The sequence below is a fragment of the Mytilus galloprovincialis genome, chromosome 4 (genome assembly GCF_965363235.1).
Source record: "Mytilus galloprovincialis chromosome 4, xbMytGall1.hap1.1, whole genome shotgun sequence".
In the NCBI taxonomy this organism is placed as follows: Eukaryota; Metazoa; Mollusca; class Bivalvia; order Mytilida; family Mytilidae; genus Mytilus; species Mytilus galloprovincialis.
This window is the reverse complement of record NC_134841.1, coordinates 43,966,714-43,990,609: the sequence shown is the minus strand read 5'-3', so window position 1 is coordinate 43,990,609 and position 23,896 is coordinate 43,966,714. Positions and strand designations below refer to the sequence as shown.

Below are 23,896 nucleotides of genomic sequence, written 5' to 3'. Positions count from 1 at the left end.
ACGGGTGCCAGATGTGGAGCACGATATGCTTACCGTAACGGATCACCTTGGATCACCCCATTTTCAGTTAGATCCCTGTTGCTTTGTCTTTTGTTATTGTAATATTTTGTCGTTTCATTTAAAGCCATGGCGTTGTCAGTTTATTTTCGATATATGAGTTTGAATTCGACATTCTTTTACATTCATTTGTACCTAAAAAATTTCCGATTAGTTTTACACTTTGAAAAAAAAGAAGTACGACGTCAAAACAATAAATAAATACTTATACATGTTTAAAGTATGATTTTATTTTTAAGTAGTACATAATTAAAAAAAAGTACCATTTTTATATGTTACATTAGTGTAAAACGTTCATAATCTTGGACCCGAATCAATCATAAAACTAGCAAATCTCAAGGTGAACCTGCAATTAAAATTAACAGTTTAGCTATGCAATATAACAGTTTTGGATTTAAGAGTCGTTCTGTACAGAGCTGTAGAAATTTAACAATGTTCTGTTATTTCCATTTAAACATATCATCTGTTGGTTCCTCATTGTGTAACAGTAAACTAAGACATAACATAAACAGACAGCTATGCAAGTTTCTGTTCACTTAGACTCGGTTTCCACTTAATATATAAATGAATCAATCTAATTGTATTTCCTTACTTTGTATTACTTGATTTATTTTATTTGACTTGGCAGAGTTTAATACGAACGCTCATTATAGACCAGTTCATCTACAGCAAGGTGTTTTTTGGATAAACTCATCAACGTTGAGTCCAGTTGTGGTCATTGATAGGGTTAAAATATGTTAACACTATATGTGTATCCGCGCATAATAAATAATGAGAAAACCGTCTATTGTCTTGTAAAGTGGAATTTAAACAGATTCAAAAATTGTAACATTTTTGAACTTATGGATATGAAAGTAAAATTATAACAGAAGTTTCAAAATCTGCATATGTCGTTAGTATATAATGTTTTGGTGACACTGATAGGTGATTAGGAATCAATGATAATTACAACGGTAATCATTTTTATCACACACATCTTCGAATAGACTGTCCTTATGCAAATTGAAACGTAAGCTCCGTCCGATCAGTAGAAAGCACATTGGTAATTCAAGTATTACTATTATAGTTGAATACACCTCGAAATAACTTGAACTATGTAATCGACTTTTATTTGGCTTTATCTTTATGACTGTCATCTTTAGAGTCATTTGCTAATCATCCCATTAAATAATATTTACGTATAGCGGGTTATTTTTGCAGTGTAAATTTTCGCTTATTTTCGCGGATAGAACAGAATCGCAAAAATAAATTCCGCCAATTTAAAAGTGTACATGCAAAGATTTTATGAAAGCTTTCATTCCGCTAAAATGATAACTGCCAAAATATATCGTTAACTTTATTCAATGAAAATCGGGAAAATAAACCACTATACGGTATGTTTCTTCCCAAAATGTACATCGTGGAAGACCAATTTGCAAGATTTTGCAGACTTCCCCTTCTGAAATTTTGCCTTTGAGTTTGATATATTTGTTTTACTTTTTTTATATCCAAGTTATAAGGCCTGCAATGGAATCGGTATCCTTAGTTCAAATACTACATTCAGATGATACCTGCTGAATAACATTTGATTATGTACTTTATGCTTTACATTATACATGTTTATTGTATGCTTTTTTGTTATCAAATCATTAAACTACAGATTGTGCTGCAACTCCTTAATCAGCAATAAAAATTACAAATTATTATTTGCATGCGTAAAAAGTGCATTTTTTGGGGATTTTGATTCATCAGGATCACCAATACCTAAATTTGAAAGTCAGGGGTATAAATACGAACAAACATAATGTAAGTAAGGTAAACGTCTCTTTTGGAAAAAAAAAGATATTTCGCAACAAAGAATTTTAGAACTATAGCTGCTATAAAACATGCAAGTGCAGAAGCTATGATTATTGAACAGGTGATATTCTCGGAAAATACAGTACACCAGCAGTGCCAACGACTCAGTACGTGTACGTAAACGAAAATAACTCTTTATTAGTTTTCCCTTGAGGTTGTTTTTTGAAGATCTTTCTGAATTAAGGGTATCTTTAAGCTTGACATTCAATGAAGACATTTTTTTTTATATACATCCTTTCGAAGTAAACGATATTTTGATTGTTTTCACTGGCATTGAATACGACTCATTTCAAGCAAAATCTTTCAGACAAAATTACACGCAAGTTATTTAACAGTAAAAGTTACGATCGGTTTCTGTCGTAATTCGTTTTATGAAAAGAACCGCATTGACTATAGAGATAATAAAAAAATACCTACTTCTAAATAAATTTAAACTTTTATGACAGTGTATTTCTCTTGTGAAGGTGTTCCTTAATGTTTAGTTCAGGAAACTATCACAATTATCACATTTTTCTAGAAAAATATTACAATATGTAATTCGATTTTGTTTTCCAGTTGAATACTTTAGAAAGTTTGAAAACTCATACCTACCATTATTGTTCCTCTTTCCTTCCATTGATCGGGAATGACTAGGGGAATTTTCTACATATCCTATAAATAAGAACAAAAAAAGTTTCTATCTTATAATTGATGCAGAAAGATATTATTATTTTATATTATACATAAGCATGACTTTCAAAATTATGCTACCGACTATTGCTAAACTGTTTATAAATCGTCCACTGACACACTCTCTCAAGTTTATAGTAATATATAAAGTTTCAAAATCTGTAATTCATAGTTTAGAAAATTTCAAATTATCTTTTTCCAACTACTAGTACTAATGTTTCCAATCGATTTCTTCTAAAAATATGTTTTCTTTTGTCTTTACAAAAAAGTAAATTTGATGGCTGCTCGTTGTTATTTCTAAGATTGTCGAAGGTCGATGGTTCTCACAGGCGTTCCCCATCAATTAAAACTGAAAGCCAAGATTATAGTCAAGTGCTTACAGTGGCGTTAAAAATCAACCAATCAATAAGTAAATGTGAATATAGTACATTGTAATAGATATGACCAGTAACTATAAATTTGTTTCACAAATTGTTTAGGTAATTTAATGTTGAAACCAGATGCCTTTTAATTTTATATATATATGATGATAAATAAAATTCCTAAAGTTTTATGGGTATTCCCAAATATATCAATATGCTAATAATTGCAATACCATGATGTTGAAGACTAATGATGTTACAACTATAAGGAATATAAGTAAATAATGAAATTTAAAGACATTTTGAAAAATTACTCCTCAGTAAAACATTAATCAGAGATCTCATTTCGTCATAGTTTATAATACATCTTATTATTACTCTACCTGAATCATTTTGTGGTATTATTCTATTGTATAAATTTGCGTTCGAATTTCCAAAGATACCAAAGTTGTCGGTTACTGTAATGTAAAATATAGTTTTGTTAAATATAAAACATAGCTTTGTTGAATGTAAAACATATTTTTGTAAATTAAAAAAATTATCTATTTTATATGTAAAGTGTGTTCATTAATATATATAAAACAATCATATTTAATGAAATGAAAATATCCCCAAACTTCAAATGCAGTTGGTGCTTATTCATATATAATACAAATAGTAATTTTCTGTCCATTTCTAAAGATGAAAAATTTATATATGAAAATAATAAAACGTTAATATTATAATAACGGTATTAATATTAGCACAAACGATCTTCATTTCGATCACTTACTTCAGGATTCAGGCCTAAGTATTTGAAATTTCAAATCTTAACACAAACTTTCAAATAGATCCTTATAAATACATGCAATGTTTGCATCACACTATACTCTGAATATCCGTCTGTTCCTTACATATAATAAAGAAGATTTGGTATGCATCCCAAAGTGTACAAACAAATCAATGAAAAAGATATATGTAATACAGCAGCAAACAAAAACCACTGAATTATAGGCTTGTGACTTGGGACAGGCAAACGCAAAATAGAGCAGGGTGACATTTAGGATTTCACAAGAGATCTTGTAGCATGAACACATCATAATGATTATAGAGTGTCAACGTTTAAGGAATCTTGAAAATCAGTTTTTTTTATACACACCCTTTGCATTTTAGATGTTACAATTTTGAGGGGTCGTACTTTGGTCGTTGCAATGTAAAGTAGATGTATGTGTGCAAAATGGGATCATATAACGTCATCCTTAAAAAAGGACATACTTTCCTTTACATTTTCTGCAAGATAGTCATTTATTTTAGTATTTTTGATTCTTTTCGTTATTTTCATTTGCCACAAGTACAAATATTATGTTGTGCAAATATTGTGGAAAAAAAATAAGACATTATTCAAATTACAAATATAATAAATGCATAAACGGTTTAACTAGTTATTCACAATTTTTGCTTTTAAAAGACATGAAGACCTAAAAAGATTATTCTCTTGTAAAATCAGTAAAACGTGAAACACCAAATAGTAACTTTTTTTTAAAATTACTTCTATTCAATTTTAGATCTATTTTAAGTACAGGGTGAAGATCAAATTAATTGATTGAAAAGCACTGGAATTACATTTTAACACCGGTAAAACTATTTCTAACATGGCCCTTTTTTTAAATATATTTCGGCCATAATTGTCACAAGGTAATTCATTCAGTACCTGTTAAGTACTCTACAAGTAACTTTATTATATTTGCTTAAGTATGTTCGCTCCTCTGATTAATAATTAGCATTTGTTTTAAAAACTAATGAATTGACAGTATATAAAAATGATAGGGCCGTGTCCTAGTACGGGTTGGTGGGCGACATTTTAATGGCACTAACGAGAGTAGCAAACATATTAAAGGTGGAATGATACTTTCGTTAGTCGATTTTATTTTTAAAAACCTTCCAGATAAGTCTCTGTCATTAAGTCTCAGCTGACACTTTGTAAAACGATCAAAACTGAAAATTTACTCTTTTTAGTTAATGAATCATATGACATAATTCCAACTTAAGCATCATTTGTCTGTTTTTATGGTTACGAAAGATAACTGATAAAAGTCATTCAGACAACAGACTTGAAATGTCGATTTTACTATGATCTTGAATAATTAGAAATTATATCTTCTTATATAAAACATTGCAAGCCTACCTGTTTGTGGACGAACATGAGCTCTTGCTTCCCATAATTCCCTATGAGACTCTACTAAAGCTGTTTCCAGAGATTGCACTTTCCCTATCAAATAAATGAACAGAAATCTTGAATAGTTTAGGTCATAAAACATTTAAGAGTAAACATTATGTGACTGTATCAAACAAATATGACACAAATATCGAGCTCCAAAGGCAAATACAAAAAAGGGGAAGTCCTCAAAATCTGACAAAATCAAACGCTATCAACTTACAGAACAAGCAAAAACCAACAGTATATTCCTGACTTGGAACAGGCATTTTCCGAAGAAAATTATGGGTTAAAACTAGTTATGTAGCTAGCTAAACTTCGCTCTTGACAGTAGTTTATAGTTGACATATTGAATGATCAAGTGAGGCTATGTATATCATATCTTGCTCGTTGTTATTGATCTTAGTTTGTTCGTCTTGTTTTACCAGAGAAGTCGGGCGTTGGTGTGTTTCTGGTATAGTGTACTATCAAATAATTTTGTAAATCCTGTTATCCTTCTTATCTTATCTACTATGCAAGATTGAGCTATACAAATTTTTCTACCGAAAAGTAAGCCGTTTTGTGGCGCCCACATTGGTGCTCCGTACAAATAGAAATTTATTTAAAACACTTATTGTCATAAAAAAGTCCTGAACAGGAACAAAAAATGCATAAAAAACCGGGATCGTAATATCACAAACGGAATGTATTCTGAATTATCTACGACACATTTTAAATTTTTTGGCTATATGAATCTTAAAAGAAACAAATGAATAATATACAATAAAACCATCAACCAGTGTCGGTAAATGTACTTACCAAAAAGTTCTTTAAGCTTGTTGGTCAAAGCGTTTACTTCATCTACAATGGATTAGGGGTATTCAAATAGACACAACTGATAAATAATTGTAAACTAATGAGCCAATCATTTTAAATAACTGTACTGTAGGAACAATCTATGCATTTTCTTTTAATTCGCAACGTATTAAGTCTTCCGACAGTTCCAGATCGACTGCCATTGATACATATAAGGATGTAACGAATTACCAGGCTTTTATATGTTACGCCAGACAACTCATCCGTTGCAAAACTAATTCAATTATTACGAAGTTAAGGAGTAGTAATCACCATAAATATCGAATATTAAACCTTGGGGTATATATGTCTTAGAGTATTACATATTTTATCATTTCATAAATATTAAAGTTACAGAAAATGAACATAATATGTTATCAATGATGCAAGCACACAAGTGCTAATTACTTGGCTTGTGTACTTTCGATAACGAGACGTCAACCAGCAAAAGCCTCGACACAATTTATGTTCAAACTCATCAAAGACGAATTAAATTACAATCAAGCAAATTTTGACGAGTTTTTATGTACAAACATCCAGTAATTTAAGCTTTAAAATAAAAGGAAACATAACTGTACACAATGATAACCAATTTGTTTCCATAATTTCAATATATTGCAAAAATTTACTCACCACTTTTTTGCTTTAGTTGTGTTTTTAAACTAGCTTTTTGTCCCATAAAAGTTTGAGATTCTTCCATTTGTTGACCATACTGTTGTAATACTTCTCTGTATTTTTCCTCCATAACTTTATTTCTTTCTGAAACATCAGCAATTTGACAACAATTTATAATCATGATAACATTTATTAATTTGTCATTCATTAAGTTAGATTTGATTGTAAAAGTAAAATTTAAACACTTCTCATAAAATGACTGTTTATTTGGATAATGGTCTTTTAACAATGGCTATCAACTTAATTTACAGAGGATTTAAAACACTGACACCAGCAAATCAAGCACAGTAGTAAGTTGAACCTTATGATGCACAACTTTTGATTAAATAGCGTTTAATTAGTAAAATGTGGATAAATAATAAACAAAACGAGAAGAAACAACATGATAATTAGATTGAGAATGGAAACGAGGACTGTGTCAAAGAGTCAACAACGCGAACAAAAAGCAGAAAACAACCCAAAAGCCATCAATAGTTTCTATAATACAGCAAAAATATGCCACACACGTAGGCAGGCGTTAGCTGGTCCCTTAACAAACTAGAGGCTCTAAAGAGCCTGTGTCGCTCACCTTGGTCATTGTGCATATTAATCAAAGGACACAGATGGATTAATGACTAAATTGTGTTTTTTTTTATGATGATGTGTTTTTAGATCTTATTTTACTGAACATTCTTGCTGCTTATAATTATCTCTATCTATAATGAACTCGGCCCAGTAGTTACAGTGGAAAATGTTTTGTAAAAATTTATAAAAATTTACAAAATTTATAAAAATTTACAAAATTTATGAAAATTATTAAATATTGACTATAATAATAATAATAATACTTTATTCCAAAAGCAAGTACAGCTTATAGGATATACATTCATTTTTTGACAAATTAATTATACATGCACCATATTAAATAAACAGACATATAATAATCAAATGTTAACTACATTGAGATACATTAAATTACTTGTATACAATACAATTTCAAGTATAACGCAGAGTATGAAATTCATTAAATTAAAAAAAGTTAGCAGCGTAGTTTCTCCGCTAATTTTAAGTATTAACCAAGATTGTTCAGTTCTTTAATATTCTGTACAGATAACAATTGTATCAATTTATAAGTAGAGGGGTGTCTCCAATAATATTGTTTGATATATTTTTCTCTAATGTCAGCATATTTATTACATTCCAATAAAAAATGAAATTCGTCTTCAATGGAACTTGTATTACAATAAATACAAAATCGATCTTTCCTGTCAATATTATAATATCTTCCTGTCTCTATATTCAAATTATGTGCACAAATACGGTACTTACAAATATAAGGTTTATATATGTAATTCACTTGTTTGTCTAAGTAAAATTGTAAATTATGTGTACAAAAAATATATTTATATAATTGACATTTGTTTGAGACTTCAAAGAAAGTATTTGCTTCGCATATACATGTATCAACCATTCTCTCTTTTAATTGTCTCAGAAAAAAATCTACATTATCTACCTTTTGACTTAACCAAATAAAGTTAAAGCCATTTTTACCTAAAATATCTTTAATTTTACAGCACCAGTTCTGTTTATCCTTTGGTTTTGTATTACAGCTACTAAACATTTCATCATAACATGTTTTCAATATGCAATTATCAGTACATAATAATTTTATCCAATATTTTACCATTCTGTATTCTCTCTCTATACACATAGGTATTCTACCCAGTTCACAATAAACCATGCTATTAACAGTACTCTTTTTTACTTTCAGTATACGTTCCAAAAAATACAGATGAACCCTTTCAATATCTGGTGCCTTATGAAACCCCCAAATTTCACAGCCATAGTTCAAAATACTTGCAACATAAGTTTCAAATAAAGTCAATAATGTTTCATGGTTATAATAGTCATCCTGTATTTTATTAAACATACTATATACTGCTTTTTTCCTTGTACTGACAATCTCTTTTGTGTATTAACAAAATTACCAGTGTAATAAAAAAGTAAGCCTAAATACATAAACTCATTACAAATATCAATGGTATCACCATTTAAAAACCACTTTTCTTCCTGTTTAGGCTTACCCCTTTTTCTGAAAATTACAATCTTTGTTTTTGTAAAGTTAATATATAAATTGTTTTCATTCGAGTAAGTGTTGACACTATCAATCATATGCTGTAAATCTTGTATATTTTCACTAAATAAAACCATATCATCTGCATACATCAGAAGATATAAAAATCTGCATACATCAGAAGATATAAATTTAACATTTTAAGCTCATAAGGTTTACAATTTTGATTTATTAACTCCATTTCCATGTCAATTACATATAAAGAATACAAAAGAGGAGATAAAGATTCCCCTTGCATAAGGCCAACAGTGCATTCAAAAAATTCAGATAATTTACCATTCATCTTAACACATGATTTCAAATTCATATACTACATTGATTTAATTACATTATATAACTTCCCTGTAATACCGTATCTTATCAATTTTAGCCACAATTTAAAATGTGTTACACTGTCGAAAGCTCGACTATAATCTATAAAACAACAATACAAACGTTTACCTTTTCTTAAACTATTTGTTATGATGGAATGAAGGGCAAAGATAGCATCTGTAGTTCCAAGGCCAGGACGGAAACCGTATTGCGCATCTTTTAGTATGTTGTTTCTCTCACACCATTTCAACAGTCGAGTATTTATGATAGAAGTAAACAGCTTTCCAATGTGTGAAACCAACGAAATACCACGATAGTTTTTTGGATCATTCACAACCCCCTTCTTAAACACAGGAACCATTATGCTTTTAACCCACATCTGCGGGAAATTTCCAGTATTTAAAATGTTATTAAACAGTTTACACAGGACTTGTGTCAGTGCAGCTTTACCAGTAATAAGGTATTCGTTTAGTATGCTGTCAAATCCAGGAGTTTTATCTCGTTTTAGTTGTCGTATTCCATAACTAAGTTCATTCTCAGTGAATAAAGGGCAATAACTCCTTAAGATGTCAATTGACCATTTTGATGATGTTTGACTCATTTGTAGGTCTTACTTTGCAGTACATTATTGCTGTTTACAGTTTATCTCTATCTATAATAATATTCAAGATAATAACCAAAAGCTGCCAAATTTTCTTAAAATTACCAATCCAGGGGCAGCAACCCAACAACGGGTTGCCTGATTGGTCTGAAAATTTCAGGGCGGATAGATCTTGACCTAATAAACAATTTTATCCTGTAAGATTTGTTGTAAATGCTTTAGTTACAGAAATTTGAGCCAAACACTGCATTTTACCCTATGTACTATTTTTAGCCATGTAGGCCATCTTGGTTTGTGGGCAGGGTCATCGGACACATTTTTTAAACAAGATACCCTAATGATGATTGTGGACAAGTTTGGTTAAATTTGTCTTAATGCTATGGTTTCAGAGATATAATCCAAAATCTACATTTAACCTCTATGTTCTATTTTTAGCCATGGCGGCCATCTTGGTCGGTTGGCCGGGTCACCGGACACATTTTTTAAACTAGATACCATAATGGTGATTTTGGCCAAGTTTGGTTAAATTTGGCCCTGTATTTTCAGAGGAGAAGATTTTTGTAAAAGGTTACAGACGACGACGGACGACGGACGACGGACGCAAAGTGATGATCTAGTTAAGTGAATATGGAAGTCACAATAAACTCCGAAACTTATAAATGAGCCAATGTCTGTAATGCAATGTATAGTAGCTTATTATGGCATAAAGTTAAATACAGATCAGCACCGTTTTTGAAAAGTGAGGATTCTAAATATTGGAAAAGAAAATGCATGATAAGTGTTTGCCCTTTGAAGTCAAAAGTGTCTTACAGAATAGCTTTTTGAAAAAACTTCGATATATATAAGTATTAATATGTAATATATTAAAATTTTCTCAAACATGAAGTTACAATCTACGTGGAATTAATTCAAAACTGCAAAAAATACCTAATACTGTGAATAATATTTATAAAAGATGAACGTAGAATAACAAAAATGCTGAATTCCCAACTGAAAGTCCCTTATCCATGTTAACGTATGGCAAAATTAAAAGCTCACACACATCAAACTAATTGAAAACAACTGTCATATTCTATGCTTCCCAAATATTCGAAAGTAATTTGTTCCTCTGATAGTCGACAGTGCAGATTTAATTATTGTTTATATTTGTTTCTGTTCAACAAAAAATACGTACTTTGATTTGTATCATCAGGTTGAACTGTAATTTGTTTTACCAAACGAAAATGTTGAAGTCAACATTAAGTTTCCATCAATGACAAACTGATACATAGCAGAAACTTTTTTGTCAGTTTTATTTTATTATAATTATATAATAATTATTATAAATACAATATACCTCGGAATGATTCCTTATCCTTGAAGTATGACTCATTTTGTTCTCTAAGATCTGTTACTACCGACTGCAGACGGTTAGCAACTTTAATTTGCTCCAGAAGTTCAGCATTTTCTTCTGCAATACATTGTTATGCAAAGTATATTACGAATGTCAAAGAATAATTTAATTTTGATGTAACGCGTCTTCTGATTGGTTGACGTCGTTTTGTTCATCAGCTCAAAGACATAATTTTCAACGTCATCAACGTTTTTTCATGATTTTATATAATTAAATATATAAAGATTGAAACAACACATTTAATCTTATATATCAACGGATGTTTAAGGCTATACAAATAACTCAATTAAGATGGAATACAAATGTCTTTAAATGTGGTTACAATATTAAACTAATAAGATATGGTAACATTGAGGTTTTTTTTGTTTGTTTATGCAACAACGTGTCAAGAAATCAAACTAATCTACAAAATAAAACAAATACAGAAAAACATCGGATGCATACCATTCATGTGTTATGTTCATTTTAAAATAGAATTAACAATGTGAATGTTCCAACCCATGAAGATATAACCCTTTCAACTTCATACTGCAATGTATTTCTTTTTGTGGCATTTTGTTAATCATTTTATTGTAAACTGTTGTTTTATTTCCACGACACAAATATTTTGAATTTCCTAATAAACTTGTCTTAAAGGTGAGTTTGTCAAAGCGCCTTTTTAGTCCTTTTTAAAATGTTATTCTTAGATTAGGATTAATTTGTTATGTTTTTTCTACTTCTAAAAACAACATGATGAAAAAGTAAAGAGAATATTCTTAAACGATTTGTGTTTATGACGTTGTATTTAAGATAAAAGAATAAAAAAAATACCTCGAAGATAACTGCTACTTTCCTCTATCTTTCTAAACTGAGCTTCTTTCTCTGGTAATTCGTGATATCGTATGGTAAGTTCCCTTGCATAAACATTAACCTTTACTACCTCGCCTACAGAAGATATTTCGTAAGATAAATAAAACAAAAGGATTTACATACATAATATATACTTAAAACTATCAGAATAGCAGAAAACTGTCTTAGCAAATGTACATACTGAACTTTAACGTTCAACAGATCTAATAACCAATTTCGCGAATTTTGTACGACCATTTTGCAGGTCATATTCGATGGCAATTAACTATTACTATTATAACAATGAGGGATTTCAGGTTTATATGATTTTGTCTTTATTTTTACTTTTTTTTTAGCAAATTGTTCTTATTTAATAAAACTGAAGTTTTTCAATTCATCGAGACAAAGTTACAAAAGGTGATGAGGTTGAATGAAGCACTAATTAACATAATGTTTAAACGAAAATCTACTTAAGATTTGAAGATCCCCCTTAAATATATTTGATGTGAACTTTCTTTTGATAATGTGATTCTCTTGGAATTGTATTACCAAAATGTGGAAAAAATAGAATCAACAATACTGAAAAAGATCGAAAATTCAAAACAAAAAGTCGACAAAACAACTCACAGTAACAATAAAGATTGAACAGCACAAAACTAACCATAAACCAAGGTTTAACTTAGATACGAATGTCACTGATGGATCTTCTGTAGACAAAACGCGTACAAAATTTTAATTCCGGTATCTATGATTAGTTTATTTAGATATCCGTATCGGTAATTATTCACTGTTTAACTTGTTGAACCATCGTATTTCTAGAAAAAAAAAAACAGGATAATACTGGTGATAGGATTCTCTCAATAATACAAATAAAGGCAACAGTAGTATACCGCTGTTCAAAACTCATAAATCCATGGACAAAAAACAAAATCGGGGTAACAAACTAAAACTGAGGAAAACGCATTAAATATAAGAGAACAACAACACAACATTAAAATGTAACACACACACACACACACCCACACAGAAACGGACTAAGCATTAGACAAAAATCCTATGAGAATAACAAATATAACATCAAAACCAAATACATGAATTTGGGATAGATAAGTACCTTGACACTTCTTATAGTAATGTGAATTCACACTAAAAAAAAGAGAAAACAAACGACACAACGGAAACACAACGTTAAAATGTAACACACACAGAAACGAACTATAATATAACAATGGCCATATTCCTGACTTGGTACAGGACATTTTTAAAGGAAAACAATGGTGGGTTGAACCTGATTTTGTTGCATGCCAAACCTCCCTCTTTTATGGCCATGTGAAATATAACATTAAAATGACAACACAACAGTACAGGACTACAATATAAATAAATAGGAGAACACAATTGACAAAGAAACACACGAATAATAGCTAACAAAAGGCAACAAGTATAAAAAAAAGGCAACAAGTACAACACAGTAGGTTGTATTTCTATATTTGTACCTTGCAAAACTTCAAGTTCACTTTCCTTGGATTTTAACTGTGAAGTCAAACGCATCCCTTCTTCTAATTGTTGATAAAGCTTTAACTGTGTTTCTGAAATTATTTAACAAATGATAAAAATCTAAAATAAAGTAATGAGACATTTTAAAAAGGAACATCTGTACTATTTCTAAAACGAGATCCAATTCGTTAGCTCTCATGACATACAGCCGGCCAATCAAAGAATTCAACTTCATATAAAACACATATATAGGACAATAGTTCTTTTTTAATAACTCCATTACAGGACTATTTGTTTCCCATGCAATAACATTTTTCAATAATTAACAAGTTCCAGGTTGAAATCGATACCGATACATATATTTATCTTACCTCTAGGAATATGATTGCTTAAAAGCGTCCGCGTGGAGACCGTGTATATTTCATATTAGGTTAGTAAGGAGGCGGGACTTATTTCATTCACGATTAGTAGTGGTGTTACGTCCCTTCATATTCCATATTAGGTTAGAAGGGGGCAGGGCTAATTTCATACACAGTTAGTGGTGGTGTTACGTCCCTTTATAAAGAAAAACGATACTGAGAACAAATCTTAAAGGTTTCAACAGACGAAGAAATTGATGATTAAGATTGAAATAAATTCATGAAACACATTTTAACCTAACAAGTTGTAATTGTCGGCATTTGTTTTTGTAGGATCAATGGAAGTCGTTTCGAAAATTTTGAAAGCAGACAAAACTATGCACATTAAAAAGTAAAATCACAAAAATACTGAACTCCGAGGAAAATTCAAAAGGAAAGCCCCCAATCAAATGGCAAAATCAAAAGTTCAAACACATCAAACGAATGGATAAAATCAACACGACTTTTTCATATGACAATACGAATACTAAATTCCAAGCCAATATAAAGGGTGTGTTCTAGTGTTATATGAAGATTGTTTAATGGTAAATAATGATTATACAAATAAAAACAGTAACAAGAACGCATCAAACGCCCGTACATATACAGTTATATCACTAACAAAATGTGAAGACGATGCATGTAGATTTACTTGAAACTATGATATGGAAAAAAAGTTTGAAATAAGGCAATATTATAGATATCATTAAATTCGAAATAAAAACCAGCTTAATTTTACATATAATGTAAAACTATGAAACACCGATATGATTCGATAAAACTATCATATTTATAACTGTAAAATTGTAAAAATAGAAGAAAAGCTTTTCTAAAACAACTCTTAATATTATTCACAGTTCTGGGTAGGGTTTGTTAATGTATTAATAGTACTTGAATAACTGCTAGACTAACTCGGACAGCAGAAAGACCTACAATGTCTGTCAATGACAAGCGTTATAAAAATAATTTTATAATTTCTTAAAATTGTTAGTTGATTTAGTGTATAAAATAAATATTATAAAGCCTTATCAAAAATTAAAAAAAAGTTTGTTTACAAGTTCGTTTCGAATACTAAAAAAATGTGTCAACAGGTCATCACCCGAATCTTGAACCGGAATATATAAGTAAAGAACCTTATTCAATTTAAAGAATAAACATCATCAGAAACATACTTAAAAATATTTATATTGATGTGACTATTGTGTCATAATAAACCACCTTTAATCAAACATGTAGCTCTAGAATATATTGATTTCATACAAAATCATGCCACTTCCATGTGAAGCCGCAAAATATGAAAACAAATTTTAATTGGATATTGATGTTGGTGTGATTAAAACTTCTACAAAATAGTCTACATTAAACTGTTAAACATAAGTTTGAAAAGAGGATGGAAAAATACCACAGTGACAGTCAAACTCATAAATCGAAAATAAACTGACAACGCCATGGCTAAAACTGAAAAGGACAAATTTATACGAGACAGACAAACGGACAAAAAGACGAATGCACAGACCAGAAAACAATTATCATATCCTGATTATTGAATGCGCGGAATACAACACATTATTTATGAATCATAAATGAATGAACAAATCTTCGATATAAATGAATTTAGTATCATGGATTACAAAATAAGGAAATATGCTTAGTAATTTTTTCTAAAAATAGAATTTTTTTTTTTTTTTTTATTCTCATAAATCATACGCATCAGCATGTACATATTGAATAAACTTTGAATGTTTAAATACTTAGTAATAGAGCATTTGCATTATTCACGTTTTTGCTGGCGTATCCGTATCGACTTATTGTATAAAACGTAATGAGGACAGGATAAATTATGTCGTTGGTCCCGAAAAAGACATGTTGTAATGCATTCAATTGTTATTTAGTTTCAATTGAGGTCGAGGCTTAATCCGTTTATTTTATACAAATCTGCCGGATGCGTATACGTCAATCCGTGCACGTAACAAGATACGTGAATAATACAAATGCTTTAGTACTAAATTAACTTACGCTGATGTTCTGATGATTCTTTCTGTAGTTCCATATCCTTCTGTTTGAAAGCCATGGTGAGCTGTAGTATTTGAGCTACAGAATTAAATATAAAATTGTTACATGATTTATGCTTTTCGTAATATTTTAAGAACTATAATTCCTTTTTGACGTATACGGCATCTCCATTCTCTGTAAATCATTGTAAACGGTTCATTTTCAAGTAAATAACACCGACATCATTCAAATGTTTCGATTCAATATTCATTTGATTCCACGAATATATAACTTTTATCACGTGCTTATTATATATAGCACAAATACATTCATTCCTCTTCAACATCAATTGGTTTCGTTTTTTTTCCACGTTGAACAGTTCGTCACATGACTGCGTTATTTCATTTCGGGAGCATACATTTTAGGCGTTATTTCATGCAAATTATCTCAGGAACCTTTGTGAGTAGCCTTTTTATCCAATATTTGAAAAAGAAGATAATTGGAGATTGTTCTGACGTCTGACGGCGTTTTACTGTCACATGATAGGGCGTTGTCACGTCTGATTAAAGTCCAAATAGAAAACTTTGAAAATGCAGACCCAGACTAAGTGCAGAAAGTATTTATCTGTAGATCGTAAGGATAGATTTTGTGAGATGATTTATGCAAATGATCACTGTGAACTGCATAAAAACGAAATTTGCTTCTTCATCTAAAATAGAGTAGCTTTGTACTGTTGACAAAATAAAGAAATCAGCAAAATAACTTAAAAATCAAAAATAAATTTGATATTTTAACAGGTTGGGAACAACCCTTCAACTATGGATCATAGTAAATTAACGCATCTCATTCTTTTTGCATATAATAGCTCCCATATCATGATTACAAGTCGGTGAAGATATTGCACGAGTTAGAATATTGATATATCAAAGTGAAAGTATGTACCTGAAATTGATGGGTTATTGAAAATATAGCATTCGTTTTTGATACAAGATTAGTACGCGAATAAAAGTTACATATTCATGAATTGAATGACAAAGTATAACAATAATATCGAACTTCAAAAGGGAAGTCCATGAAAACTGACAACTATTAATTAACGGAACAAGTGAAATTTCAACTGCTTTATTTCAGACTTTGAACAGGTGTCTTCTGAAAAAATATTTGGTTAACATTGTTTTAGTACTAGCCAAACCTTCCACTTGTATGACTGTTTATAGTTTCCTTATATTGACAAAATTTGAATTGGCATTCCATCAAAAATAATAGGTTAATGTGACAATATTTGGGATCCAGCTGCCAAAACTGTTAAAACAAACAACAAAACTGACATAATACTCAGATAAACATACAAATTAATCTAACAAAAACGATAACAAAAAAGATGTAGATATTTAAATCTGACAAAACATTTTTGTCGCTGATGATAAATGTCATGTATTGGTCTTACATTGTATTGGGTTATCAGATGTATCTGTATGTTGTACTCTCTTATGTGAAGTCATTAAACATATCTACTAGCATATTAATCTATTGTAATAAAAATTAATAATATCTAATAAAATTTGTAGATTTAGCTAACAAGGTCCTTATATTTGTATAAAATAACATTTGTTTATAGTGGAAAGTTGTTTTAACGTTAAATAAGCTACAATTAAAAATTGCTTTCTAAAATAAGTCAAAGTCCCTCTCTGTGATTACCTGTAGAGAACTTTGGTTCATTTCCCAATCAATCTATCATGAAGGGAAGATAATGAATACGATTTTCAATCATAGTCTTTTTCAAAAATGATGAACGGTTCTTTATATTGGTATGTAATCATTTTAAACGTTACAAATTTATGAAATTATATTCGTACATCAATGTTTTTGATACACCAATAACAAAAAACTGAAATGTATTGAATTGATACATTTTGTAACTATTCAAATTTATATCAGAAACCTAAACTTAATTATAAAATTAAAGAACCTTAGTGAGCACGCTCACATACCCCACGTCCCCACATTGTCATTGGAAAAATTAAATAAGTATAAGAAAAAAAAATTGTATAAGAAAAAATATTGAATAATAATTTCCTGTCAATAAACATAGTATGTCCTTATTATCTACAAAATTTCATGAAATTATGTTGTGTGTTTTCAGAGGAGTTGAGATGACAAACTGTTGCAGAAGTACATTGAAGCAAATAAGTTCAAAGGGGCATAACTCCTAGAAAAAAAATTGAACCGTAATTTCCTGTTGATATGCACATTTACATAGTATGTCCTTATTATCTACAAAGTTTCATGAAATTCTGTTGTGTGGTTTGAGAGGAGTTGCGATGACAAACTGTTGCATTAGTACATTAAAGTAAATAAGTTCAAAGGGATGTTACTCCTAGAAAAAAAATTGAATCGCAATTTCCCGTCGATATGCACAACTACATAGTATGTCCTTATTATCTGAAAAGGTTTCGTGAAATTCTGTTGTGTGGTTTGAGAGGAGTTGCGATGACAAACTGTTGCAGTAGTACATTAAAGTAAATAAGTTCAAAGGGGCGTAACTCCTAGAAAAAAAATTGAATCGCAATTTCCCGTCGATATGCACAACTAAATAGTATGTCCTTATTATCTGAAAAGGTTTCTTGAAATTCTGTTGTGTGGTTTGAGAGGAGTTGCGATGACAAGAAACAGGACTGACGGACGGGTCAAAAACGTTATACCCTCCGCAACTTCGTTGCGTGGGGTATAATAATGAACCTGTTAAAGGGAGACAATACTGGCATAACTTTTTCGAATTGGCACATAATACAACGGAATGTCACTCTTGCATACAAATGGCACATCGATATAATTAATTAACTGTGCAATCGCACTCCACCTTCAATGATGATTCTAAATTATAAATATAACCAAAAGTTGTTAATCTATAGATAGTAAAGACTAATGAAATCTAACCCACTGTTAAAATATTTCTTTGCATTTTTTTAAAACTTCCCCAGTAAAATGCCTGAGCCACTTGACTTGCATAGCTCATAATTAACGTTTTTACACAATATTTAAATAAAGTAGCTAAAGATTATTCGCTTCTCAAAGTGTAAGACGCAATAAAAATCGTATGCTTGAACCATCTTACCCAAAAACAGATTTAATTAAGTTCTGAACATTTCGACATTTCTTCGTTAAAACCGGTTTTAAACAAATCACAAGTACGTGTTAAGATCCGACTAAATACCCATATCCCGATATCGTCAGGTTAATTTGCTATATCTACCATGCTGAACTGAGTTATATGATAATAAATACTGTATTTAGACTACACTTTCTCGATAAGGTTGACATTAATTAAACGTAATTTTAAATATAAAGGTAAACAAAATTGAAACACTACTATAAAAACCCTTTCTGTCCGAATCGCACCTCAGAACCCACTTGCACCAGGAATGCTCAAAGTCAGATGGTGGGATGTTCAAGTAACCTGTCACTTCACAATTGTGTGTATGGTTTGTGTTTGAGATTTGTGTGTCATTCATTGCATACATTTTGTGTGTTTGATATTGTTTTTTTTTTATATAATTACTTTGATACTATACGTTATGTCAAGGAAGGGTTGTGACCATAAAGATCATACGCTCCCTATAATTGGAAGAACATATATATCTATGTTTAATTAAAACGGGGGATAATTCACATCAAAACGTTCGGCTATATGTTTACCGTTATTGACATCTATCATGCCTTTATAGTTGCCTTATCAACTTAATTATCATTATATTATCTCTCTCTCTTACACTCTTTCAATGTTTACCTTCCAACTGCTGCTTATTTTCTAGTAACTTATCAATGTGCATCTTTTTAGATTTAGCATCATCTTCCTTTATTTTGATGGTTCTTTCTTGAAGTTGTAGCTTGCTTTGTAGATTACCTATAGACAAAACAAAATCAAATGAATAATGATATGCATTGATGAGAGTGGTGGGTGCCGCAACGTATAGATAGGTACAATGTATCGTGTGATATATGATTATTCTGTCAATTTGCATATCGTCTTACTTCCTTCTATAATTCAAAAAGTAAACAATACTTCCTTCTATAATTCAAAAAGTAAACAATGTCAGTTGGCATTTCTTCTTAATGGAAACTTATCCACATACTTGTTTCAAAACGTTTTTTTTTTAAATCTACGTGAGGTTTGTAAATCATCGATTGTATCAACAGCCCAATGTTTGTAAATCATCGATTGTATCAACAGCCCAATAGTGACTGATTCGCAACTGATATGATTTAAAATATGCATTTCTTAAAAAATTCTGTTGGAATAAATTGAAATTATTTAGAGGTTTCAGTTCAAGCGACAAATGAATATTAAATTTTAGACATTACATAAGTATCGTTTAAAAATTGATTTTTTTATGATAATAAAAATGACTAGACACAAATTTAAGATTATCTCACTAGAAAAATATGAAAGGGGCACTAGCTGTCAAATTCATGTTCACCGATTTGACTCAAATTCTCATTTTTTATTTATAAGTATAACCATGAAAACATTTATCCAAATTATAAAAAGTCTTATATAAACAATCTACAGGGCATTAACTCGATAATATGTAGCTTCGTTTCGTAAGTAATTCAGTTTTCACGCCATCTAGCTGACTATCGTGTTGACCTCAAAATATTACAATAGATTAAAATAATAGTTTAATCATCAAATGTTTGTGGATCGAATCAGTTAATCAAATGATTTACCTTTGCTTCACTTTCAATATTGACATTCTTTTCCATTAAGTAACCAAAGACGCACACTGCATGCGTTATCCATCTCTAGGTTAAATTGAAGTTCACATGAATACGGATTCACTTGGAAGTGAATAATTTATCATCAATGTTTCTTAGCTTAATTTGACAAAATTGAACAATACTGGTTACTAAAAGCGAAATACTATTTCACTTTCAGTAATGATTGAACAAAAAAATCATACTTTGGATTTTTATTATTAAATATCTCGTAGCAAGTGCCCCTTTAAATAATAAATGCGATTACAAAGGATCAGTTTGGGTACTTTTTAATGATGAAGAGTTGTAAGCAGTCTACGAAAGTAAAACAACATTCTTATTTACATAATTAACCATGATAATTGTACATGTAAGATTTAGCGTGACCACACCTTGGAGACATATAAGTTAAATTACCCAATGCAGTTTCTATTTGTTTCTTGTATTTCTCGTGACTTTCACGAAGTTGACGCAATTCTATTGTCATTTGTTTTATCTTTTCTGCAAAAAAAAAAAGGAAAAAAAGATTACAAATAAAATTCATTTCAATATATCTAAATATAAATCGAAGTGTTGATAAATAAATTTGAAAAGAAGCTATTTATAAAAATCGAAAGGTTCATATAGGGATCTCAGAAACTAAGTTTTTTGATTCCTTAACATGATTTTATAGTTAATAGTTATATGCATTGTGTAATTCCTCAATTATTTTAAGATCTACAGCTTTTACTTTTTGTATTTTGTTTTGTTTAGAGCGTCCCCGATGAAGGCTTTTTCATAAAAAAAGACGCTTTAGACGCATTGCTTTTACTCTGATTGGATATTGTAACTTGTAGTCTGTGCGTCATGTGATATCATTCGATACTCTGATTAGATATTGTAACTTGTAGTCTGTGCGTCATGTGATAGCATTCGAGTCATGAACTCAGTGGTCCGCCAAGTGATTTATACATTTCTTTAAAAAAAAATCGTTTATGAAATATGAAAATATTCAGAAACTAAGGTTCAAGCACTCAAGGTTGGTCTGAGTTGGTTTCAGGTAGTCTGTGAATTAAAATGTTTGTCACATCAAACATCAAATATTTAAAACGTTCATAATTGTTGGTTTTGAGCCTTCATGATAAATAAAAGCCCAGAAATGAATTTCGTTATCAACGTTTTATTTTTTTCTCGCATTGCGTGTATATCACTGTATCGCTTGTATCATCAACAGTTTTTGTTTGTTGTTTTTGTTGTTTTTGTTGTTTTGTTTTGTTTTGCTGTGTTGTGTTTTTTTTCTATTGATTTATTTCTTCGTTGTGTTTTTCTTGCACTACATGTTTATCACTATATCGCTTGGATCATCAGCCCGTCTTTTTTTGTTTTTTTTTGGTTTTGGATTTGTTTTTTTTTTGTTTGTTGTTTTGGCTTTATTTGTTTTTTTTGGTTTTTTTTCTATTGATTTAATTCCTTGTTTTTTTTCTCTAACCACTTCATCTTTTTATCGCTTACTTTTTTACTCTCCAATTTATACAAATGTTGAAAAAATTGTAATGTATGCATGCTCTTATTCATTGTATGGTTATATATGTTAAATGGAGAAGACTTCACAAGTCGACTTGTGTCTAATCCAATTTGTGTTTATGCAAATAAAATTTGTTTAAACTAAAATCATCACTATAGTTACTTATCCACAACTTGCGTGATCTTAAACATATATTAGAAATTCTTTAGAATCAAAGATTTATGTTTTAAGGTTGGCCTGACATGGTTGTATATAGTCTGTTAAGGTAAACTTCGTCACATCGAACCTAAATTACTTAAAGACATCATCAATAATGTATGTTGGAGAGACTGCAAACATTTAAGCAAGCACTTCAATAGACTATATTATCATATGCAATAAGTTTGTGAAATCTCTAGGCTCGAGATGAACTTGACTTTACAATGTATAACCTCATCCGAAATATTCTGCTTATCAAATTTGGAAAATTCCGTAAAAAAGTAAGAGTTTTGAATGCAAACATTAATAATACCTTCTTTTTGTAGTCGATCGTCCTCTAGTGAAGTGATTTCTATATTTTGTGCGTTTAATTCCTGTTGCTTTTTCTCTACAAAACAAATTATGAACTTATGAACTTCTATAAAACAAATTCAAGGTCTTGATATCAAAAGTAACAAGTCATATTACATTTTACCCATTACAAAAACATCAACATTCAGCATTTGTTTCTGCATATAATTAAATAATTAATATCCTTAATGTAGTTACGGTCAGAATTGATAAATTGACGTAACATATCGTTCTTCTCAGCAAATATTACAGCTATATTGAAATGTTTTCGGGTATTTTCTACATCCTAGTCCATGTTTAATAACATAGCATACGCCAGACGACGCGTGTTTCGTCTCGTCAAAAAAAAAAAGGTTCATCAATAACGCCCCAATAAAAAAAATTAAAAGGTCAAACAAATTTCGAGTTCGAAGAGAATTGAGGACTCAAAATTCAGGAATAAAATCCGAAAGTAAAGAAATACTGAGTTTTGAAATCAGCTGGGATGTTGCCTCGCAATTGTCAACGTAGCCTTGCCAGGAATATGTTGCCACTGTTTCGCATTTGTTTTGAAATAGTTACACAAGCATATACTAAAGAAACTTGCCATTTAATTTGTTCTCCTTGGTCAGCATCTGTTGTAAATGTCTGTTGAGAGAATGGGTTTCGTCTAATTTTGCTAAAATAAACCAAAGTAAATAAAACTACACTTAGATATACAAACACCGTTATTTTCAATCATTATTATGCCTCTTGATTTTAAAGTTACATAAATAATATTTTCAAATTCATCCTATTAGATATTTAATATATAGTTTTGAAGTATTTTGAAATTATTCACATGGCTTTCATTTTAAATAAAAAATAAAACTGCAACAGGTCCGCTGCCATATTGAAAAAGAGAAACAAGACTTGTAACTTTCAGGTTTTTTTTTTTTGGTCTCCAAATGTTGACATCACATCATAAATAATATTTTATTCTGTCTTAATAGTCAATACAGATCTGATTTGTATAAAAATAGATGAATTTGTCAGTTACCGAGGTCGTCTGCTACTCGTTTGTGTCTTTCAGTGGTTTGATTGAGTTCTGTTTTAGCACTTGCCAATTGATCATTACAGGATTTCAGTGAACTCTCTTGTGTTTTTAATTTGTCTGAAACAAATAAGAGACAAATTGTGAAATATGGAACAAGATTTTCAAAAACGGACAGCTAAGGGAATACTGTACAAATATTTCACACAAGCACACGTGAAAAATCCACATGAAACTAGGTATAACGAAGATAACGAAATGAAAAACAAACATATTGCTCATAATACGGAACAAAACAACACATTTCGAACACAA

The 23,896-nt window shown here is 30.2% G+C and overlaps 1 protein-coding gene across 3 annotated transcripts in view; it reads right to left on the bottom strand.

Moving 5' to 3' along the window:
• Positions 1-262: 262 nt before the first annotated feature.
• LOC143072206 (uncharacterized) overlaps positions 263-23,896 on the bottom strand; it is a 32,513-nt gene continuing 8,879 nt past the window's right edge. Inside the window, exons 5-19 of one of the 3 annotated variants that reach the window (XM_076247041.1) lie at positions 23,588-23,701; positions 23,156-23,227; positions 22,532-22,606; positions 20,934-21,017; positions 19,549-19,665; positions 15,786-15,860; positions 13,371-13,463; positions 11,857-11,970; positions 10,990-11,103; positions 6,586-6,711; positions 5,917-5,958; positions 5,089-5,172; positions 3,308-3,382; positions 2,485-2,544; positions 263-403 (exon numbers count right to left, since the gene is read on the bottom strand). In XM_076247041.1, coding sequence (XP_076103156.1) covers positions 393-403; positions 2,485-2,544; positions 3,308-3,382; positions 5,089-5,172; positions 5,917-5,958; positions 6,586-6,711; positions 10,990-11,103; positions 11,857-11,970; positions 13,371-13,463; positions 15,786-15,860; positions 19,549-19,665; positions 20,934-21,017; positions 22,532-22,606; positions 23,156-23,227; positions 23,588-23,701 — 1,256 coding nt within the window. In that variant the 3' untranslated portion in view covers positions 263-392. The remainder of the gene's footprint in view (positions 404-2,484; positions 2,545-3,307; positions 3,383-5,088; positions 5,173-5,916; positions 5,959-6,585; positions 6,712-10,989; positions 11,104-11,856; positions 11,971-13,370; positions 13,464-15,785; positions 15,861-19,548; positions 19,666-20,933; positions 21,018-22,531; positions 22,607-23,155; positions 23,228-23,587; positions 23,702-23,896) is intronic. The other 2 variants (XM_076247042.1, XM_076247043.1) reach the window with 2 other exon arrangements.